At 38.7% G+C, this 7,966-nt stretch overlaps 1 protein-coding gene across 1 annotated transcript; it reads left to right on the forward strand.

Moving 5' to 3' along the window:
- The first annotated feature begins 215 nt into the window (after nt 1-215).
- Nucleotides 216-1,148, forward strand: LOC102392490 (olfactory receptor 2A2-like). Its single transcript, XM_045166526.1, has one exon. It carries the CDS (start codon nt 216-218, stop codon nt 1,146-1,148), a length of 933 nt encoding a protein of 310 aa, XP_045022461.1.
- Nucleotides 1,149-7,966: the final 6,818 nt, after the last annotated feature.

The following is a 7,966-nucleotide window of genomic DNA, read 5'->3' on the forward strand; positions in this document are numbered from 1 at the left end:
ATCCCTGATACTTGTCTAAAAATTTGAATTAGTACACATTAAATAGTAAAAAATAAATAAATAAGGCGAGGAAACATTGGAGGAAAAAAACTCAGTGATGTAGTAACAACATGAGCTTCCTCTGAATTCACTTCACATAAATAATTCCTAACTTCTTTGCTATCCAGCCCTGACCTTCCCATCACACTTCAGTCCTTTGCAGACTGTCACTGGCAATGGAGGGCAACCAATCACAGATCACAGAATTCATCCTGGTGGGATTTCAGCTCAGCAAAAATGTGGAATTGCTCCTCTTTGGTATCTTCTCCCTGTTATATACGATCAACCTGCTGGCAAATGGCATGATCTTGGGACTCATTTGGTTTGACCCCAGGCTGCACTCCCCCATGTACTTCTTCCTTTCCCACTTGGGCCTTATTGACATATTCTATGCTTCCAGCAATTTGCCCAATCTGCTGGCAAATCTAGCAAAACACAAGAAATCCATCTCCTTTGTCCCATGCAATTTGCAGATGCTTCTCATATTGAGTTTTGGTTCTGTGGAGTGCCTCATTTTGTTGGCGATGTCCTATGACAGGTATGTGGCGATCTGCCATCCCCTCCAGTACACAGTCATCATGAACTGGAGAGTGTGCTCCATCCTGGCCATTGCTTGCTGGGTGTGTGGATTTGCCCTGGCCCTGGTCCAAGTAATTCTCTTGTTAAGATTACCCTTCTGTGGGCCCCAGAAGGTGAACCACTTCTTCTGTGAAATTCGCTCTGTCCTCAAATTGGCCTGTGGTGACATCTGGATCAATGAAATGTTCCTCTTTGCTGATGCCACTCTTATCTTAGTTGGGCCCCTTTCCCTGATGTTGGTCTCCTATATGCGTATTCTCTGGGCCATCCTGAAGATCCAGTCAAAGGAGGGCCGCAAGAAAGCCTTCTCCACCTGTTCCTCCCACCTCTGTGTGGTTGGGTTCTGCTTTGGCTTAGCCATGATCGTTTACATGGTTCCTGACAACAGTCAACGAGAAGAACACCTGAAGATCCTTTTCCTGTTTTATACTCTTTTCAACCCATTGCTGAACCCTCTTGTCTACAGTGTAAGGAATGCTCAAGTGAAGGCTGCCTTCCACAGAGTACTGAAGAAGAAGAGGACAATGTGAAGGAGGGTCCAGTTTTGGTTCAGTGCATTCTTTTCCCTTCAGAGATGTGATTGCTGGTGCAAGAAAACTCAAAATTCCCCAGAAAGTGACATGGTTTAATGAAGAGCATTACTCCAGAGTAACATCAGCATGATGGAAGACTAGGAATCCCTAAGCCTCCATTCCTCCATGGAGACAAGAACATATAGACCTAATTTCCTTTGTGGAAACACGGAAGTTAGATAATAGTGGCAGCATTCCAGAAAAGCACAATACCAACAAGAAATACAGTAAGCGTTCAGGCAAGTTTATGCTGTTTCAGCCTCCATACCTACTCCCTTTCCTGGCAGTGTGTCAATATCAGGAGAATATCTCCAACTCCCAACACTCCCTCAAAGGGGGAAAATAAGAATGGATCATGTAGACTATTTTTGAGTTTTCAGGGAATGGTTTGAGATTCGTTAGTTGTCTTGCCTGACTCAGAGCACTGATGGGAATGCCAGTGTGGACTCCTGATTGGGGTCTCTGAGAAAGATGGCAAGCACCAAGCTTTCTACAGCTGTATAGGGATATTTTGGATTTTCACAGTTCTCATAAATATGCACTGGTATCTCATTCTTGTTTTCAAATGAAATTCCTTGATGACATGTAATGTTGAGTTTTTAGCAGTTGTTTCCTTGCTATCTGTATATCTTCCTTGGTGAGATGTCTCTTTACATCTTTTCCCCATTGTTGTGTAATAAACTTTACTTTTTAGAGCAATTTCAGAGTCACCACAAAATTGAGTGGAAGTTGCAGACTCCCTGTATGGCACTCTGCTTCCAAAAATGTATCAGATCGGATCAGATCAGTCGCTCAGTCGTGTCCGACTCTCTGCGACCCCATGAATCGCAGCACGCCAGGCCTCCCTGTCCATCACCAACTCCTAGAGTTCACTGAGACTCATGTCCATCGAGTCAGTGATGCCATCCAGCCATCTCATCCTCTGTCGTCCCCCCAATCCCTCCCAGCATCAGAGTCTTTTCCAATGAGTCAACTCTTCCCATGAGGTGGCCAAAGTACTGGAGTTTCAGCTTTAGCATCATTCCTTCCAAAGAAATCCCAGGGCTGATCTCCTTCAGAATGGACTGGTTGGATCTCCTTGCAGTCCAAGCGACCTGCAAGAGTCTTCTCCAACACCACAGTTCAAAAGCATTAATTCTTCGGTGCTCAGCCTTCTTCACAGTCCAACTCTCACATCCATACATGACCACAGGAAAAACCATAGCTTTGACTAGAAGAACCTTTGTTGGCAAAGTAATGTCTCTGCTTTTGAATATGCTATCTAGGTTGGTCATAACTTTCCTTCCAAGGAGTAAGCGTCTTTTAATTTCATGGCTGCAGTCACCATCTGTAGTGATTTTGGAGCCCAGAAAAATAAAGTCTGACACTGTTTCCACTGTCCCCATCTATTTCCCATGAAGTGATGGGACCGGATGCCATGATCTTTGTTTTCTGAATGTTGAGCTTTAAGCCAACTTTTTCACTCTCCACTTTCACTTTCTTCAAGAGGATTTTTAGCTCCTCTTCACTTTCTGCCATAAGGGTGGTGTCATCTGCGTATCTGAGGTTATTGATATTTCTCCCAGCAATCTTGATTCCAGCTTGTGTTTCTTCCATTCCATCGTTTCTCATGATGTACTCTGTATATAAGTTAAATAAACAGGGTGACAATATACAGCCTTGACAAACTCCTTTTCCTATTTGGAATCAGTCTGTTGTTCCATGTCCAGTTCTAACTCTTGCTTCCTGACCTGAATACAAATTTCTCAAGAGGCAGATCAGGTGGTCTGGTATTCCCATCTCTTTCAGAATTTTCCACAGTTTATTGTGATCGCCTCCCCTGTTATCAATATCCCCCTTCAGAGTGGCACATTTGTTATTCACACACCTATATCAGCACATCATCATCACCCAAAGTCCATAATGTACATTTGAACTCACTCATGGTGTTGTATATTCTGTGTGTTTGCATGGGTGTATAAGTATGTATATCTACCATTATATTATCATACACAGTATTTTCACTGCCCTAAACGATTACCTCTTCCTTCCTCCCTTCTTGCAAATCTCTGGCAACTACTCATTGCTTAATTTCCTCCAGAAAAAAAGAAAAAAGGTAGTCACTCAATCATGTTCTACTCTTTGTGACCCTATGGACTGTAGCCCACCAGGCTCCTCTGTCCATGGAATTCTCCAGGCAAGAATGCTCGAGTAGGTAGCCATTCCCTTCTCTAGGGGATCTTCCCAGCCTAAGTATCAAACCCGGGTCTCCTGCATGGCAACCAGATTCTTTACCATCTAAGACATCAGAGAAGCCCAATTCCCTCCATAGTTTTGGCTTTCCCAAATATCATATGGTAGGAAAAATATGTAATTTTTCACATTGATTCCCTTCACTCAACTGTACATATCTGTTTCCTCTGTCTTTATTTTTGCTTGATAGTTCATTTCATTTTCATGCAGAATATATTTCCTTTGTCTGTACAGTACCATGTTTTATTTATCCATTTACCTACCAAACAACATCTTGATTACTTCCAGATTTAAGCAATTATGAATAAAGTTACTTTAAACATCTCTGTGCAGGTTCTTGTGTTGACATAAATTTCAAATCCTTTGGATAAATACCAGGCAGTGCAATTGGTAGATCCTGTTGTTAAGAGGAAGCTTAGTTTTTTGAGAAAATGTGAAAATTTCAAAGTGACTATATGATATTCTTGAATGAAAATGAATTTTCTTCAGCAATATATGAAAGTTCCTGTTGATTCTCACACTAGTCATTATTTGGTGCTGTCAGTTTTCTGGATTTTAGCCATTCTACTAAGTGTATAATGATATTTCATTGTTTCACTTTGTATTTTCCTGATGACAGAGATATGGTGTATCTTTTCATCTGTTATTTACCATCTGTCTGTCTGTCTTTGAAAGATGCCTGTTAGGATTTTTGGCTCATTTTTAAATAGAGTTGCTTGTTTTCTTACTATTTTGTTTTAAGAGTTCTTTGTATATTTCAGAATCAAATTATTGTTCCTATATGCTCAAAGATTTTCCTCCATTCTACAGCTTGAGTTTTTATATTCATACCAGTGTCTTTCACAGAGCAAGAATTTGTCTTCTGATCACTATTTGTTTCTATTATCAATTTTTCATTGATGTATAATTTATTTACAATGTGTTTCTACTGTACAGAAAGGTGATTCAGTCACACATATGTATATATATGTACATTCTTTTTTCTATCTTTTCCATTATGGTTTACCATGCAATATTGAATACAGTTCCCTGTGCTATACAGTAAGCAATTGTTGTTTATCCATTCTATATATAATAGTTTTCAATTGCTACCCCCCAAATCCCACCTCATCCTTCCCCCATCCTTCTTCCCCTTGGCAACCATAAATCTTTTTTCTATATCTGAGAGTCTGTTTCTGTTTTGTAGTTTGTTTCATTTGTGCCCTATTTTAGATTCCACATATAAGTGAGACTGTATTGTATTTGTTTTTCTCTTTCTGACTTACTTTACTTAGTATGATAATCTCCAAGTCTGTCCATGTTGCTGTAAATGGCATTATTTCATTCTATTTATTGCTCCATATTACTTTGCCAACAAAGGTCCATCTAGTCAAGGCTATGGTTTTTCCTGTGGTCATGTATGGATGTGAGAGTTGGACTGTGAAGAAGGCTGAGAGCCAAAGAATTGATGCTTTTGAACTGTGGTGTTGGAGAAGACTCTTGAGAGTCCCTTGGACTGCAAGGAGATTCAACCAGTCCATTCTAAAGGAGATCAGTCCTGGGTGTTCTTTGGAAGGAATGATGCTAAAGCTGAAACTCCAGTACTTTAGCCACTTCATGTGAGGAGTGACTCATTGGAAAAGACTCTGATGCTGGGAGGGATCACAGGAGGAGAAGGCAGGAGGAGAAGGGGATGACAAAGGATGGGATGGCTGGATGGCATCACTGACTCTATAGATGTGAGTTTGAGTGAACTCCAGGAGTTCATGATGGACAGGGAGGCCTGGCGTGCTGCAATTCATGGGGTCGCCAAGAGTCGGACACGACTGAGGGACTGAACTGAACTGATACCATTGTATATATGTGCACATCTTCTTTATCCATTTATCTGTCGATGGATTTAGGCTGTAATAATTTACATTCCCACCATAGTGAACACGCATTTCCTTTTCTCTAGGTCCTCATCAACATTTATTATTTCTTGTGTCTGATAATATTATGTCAACAGATGTGAGGTGATATCACTTTGTGATTTTTATTTGCATTTCTCCAATAATCAGTGTGATAATGAGCCCCTTTTCAGGTGCCTATTAGCCATTTGTATATTTTCATTTTTAAAATATCTGTTCAGGTCTTCTCACCATTTTTTTTCATTTGATTGTTCATTTTTTTCATATTGAGTTGAGTGAGCTGATATTTGGGGCTTCCCTGATGCCTCAGCAGGTAAAGAATCTGCCTGCAAGAGACAAAGGAGATGTGGGTTCAATCCCTACGTTGAGGAGATCCCCTGGAGGAGGAAATGGCAAATGACTCCAATACTCCAGTATTCTTTCTTGACAAATCCCATGAACAGAGGTTTGGATATTAGTTTCTTTCTTTTTTTTTTTTTTTAAAGAGAAAGCAAATACTTGTTTTATTTAAATTGTGTCATTGGGTTTTTCTTCCCCTTTGTAAGAGTGAAGCTGGATATTAGTTTCTTACTGATCATGTTATTTACAAACTTGTTATTCCATTCCATAGTTTTTTTGTTGTTGTTATTTTGTCCATGATTTCCTTTTCTGTGTGAAAGCTTTTAAGTCTAATTTGGTCTCATTTATTTTTGCTTATATTTCATTTATAATAGGGGACAGTTCTTAAAGAAAACTATTGCTATGATTTATGCCAGAGTGTATTCTGCCTCTATTCTCTCCTAGGAGCTTTGTATTTTTAGGTCTCCTATTTAATTATCTAGGTCATTTTAAATTTATTTTTGTATATGGTTCTAGAGAATAGTCAGATTTGATTCTTTTGCATGTAGCTTTCTGGCTTTCCCACCACCTTTTATAGATGAAACTGTCTTTTCCCCATTGTATAATCTTGCCTTCTTTGACATAATTAATGGCCCGTATAACTGTGGGTTTATTTCTGAACTTTCTGTTCTGTTCCATGGATGTGTGTGTCTCTTTTTGTGCCACTGCTATGCTATTTTCATTACTGTAGCTTTGTCGTATAGTTTGAAATCAGGGGCTATGATACCTACAGCTTTGTTCTTCTTTCTTAAGATTGTCTTAGTTATTGGAATCTTTTGTATTTCCATACTAATTTTAGACTTATTTCTTCTAGTTCCATGAAAAATTCCATTGGTATTTTGATAGCTATTACATTGAATCTATGGGTTGTCTTAACCAGTATGGGCATTTAATCAATATTTCTTCCAATCCATGATCCCGTATATGTTTCCACCAGCTTGTGTCACCTTCAGTTTCTCATCAGCATCTTACAATTTCACAAGTCTTGATTGTAGTCCACTTGGGTTAATTCTCCTTGGCACTCTCTGTGCTTCTTGGACCGGAATCTGTATTTCTTTTCCCAGGTTCATAAAGTTTTCAGCTATTATATTTGCAAATACTTTTCCTTCACCTTTCTCCTGTCTCCTTCTGGGACCATCTATAATGCAAATGATAGTACTCTTAATGCTGTCCCAGTGGTCTCTTATTGTGTTCCCATTTATTTTTGTTCATCTCTTCTCTGTACAGTTTAAGCAGTTTCCACTAATCTGTCTTTCATCTTGCTGATCCATTACCTGTGTCATCTAATCTTGATTCTTTCTAAGACGTTTACATCTCAGTTCATTTTTTTTCTTCTTCTAATTGGTTTTTTATACATTTTCTTAAACTCCTTGATAAGAACTTTAAACTTCTCACTCTACTCATCCAATAATTTCCTAAATTCTTTGAACATCGTACAGTCATCACCTTGAACTGTTTCTTGGGTAGATTGCTTATTTCCACTTCACTTAGTTCTGGAACTTTGTCTTTTTCCTTTGTTTGGAACATATTTTCTACCTCCACATTTTGCCTCCACAATTTGCTGTTTTTATTACCATGCAAGTTGATAATGTTTCACAACCCTGGACATGTGGCTTTTCTAGAAGGTGTTCTCTATGTCCAAGCAACACACTAGCCTCTGATTGCCAGGGTAGTACTTGGCTATGGCATCACTAGAAACCTGAAACTTTCGGTAAGAGCTTTAAGAAACAATTGTCAGTTTAAAGTGTGCCAAGAAATGACATATGGAAGTCACTTATCAAATATAGTATTGTAAAATTTCCACCATGAAATGAAAAATGACAGATAGTACATTTTTTTAAGGTAGGGAAGAGATTTCTTTTTCATAATTGTAAATCTTCAAAATGAGATCTTCCAGAAAATAAGATCATATTTCTGTAAATACACAAATATATTACACAAATATCCTGTATTTCCAGTACCACTAGTATTTTAAGATGTCACAATAAATCACATCAGAAGTCCTTATTATAAGTCCTTATCAGAAGTCCAGTCCCCCAAGCCTACATATCTCTGAGATACTCTAAAAGGAGCAGATGATCAAAATTCACCTTAAAAATTAATGAAAATCATGGGGAAATAAATACCATTTTGTGGACAAAGACTGTGCGTGTGTATATGTGTGTATGTTCTTCAATCAACAAACCAAGCTAATCATGAGCAAATTGAATTCAACAGACCAAAAAGACAACTCCTCTTTGCTAAATCTTTCCAACGTTTGTGATATAATCATCGAGA

This window comes from Bubalus bubalis, chromosome 8 (genome assembly GCF_019923935.1).
Source record: "Bubalus bubalis isolate 160015118507 breed Murrah chromosome 8, NDDB_SH_1, whole genome shotgun sequence".
NCBI lineage: Eukaryota > Metazoa > Chordata > Mammalia > Artiodactyla > Bovidae > Bubalus > Bubalus bubalis.

Excerpts from the sequence above, each read along its gene's own strand:
- LOC102392490 (XM_045166526.1), top strand. The coding sequence starts at position 216 with ATGGAGGGCAACCAATCACAGATCACAGAATTCATCCTGGTGGGATTT.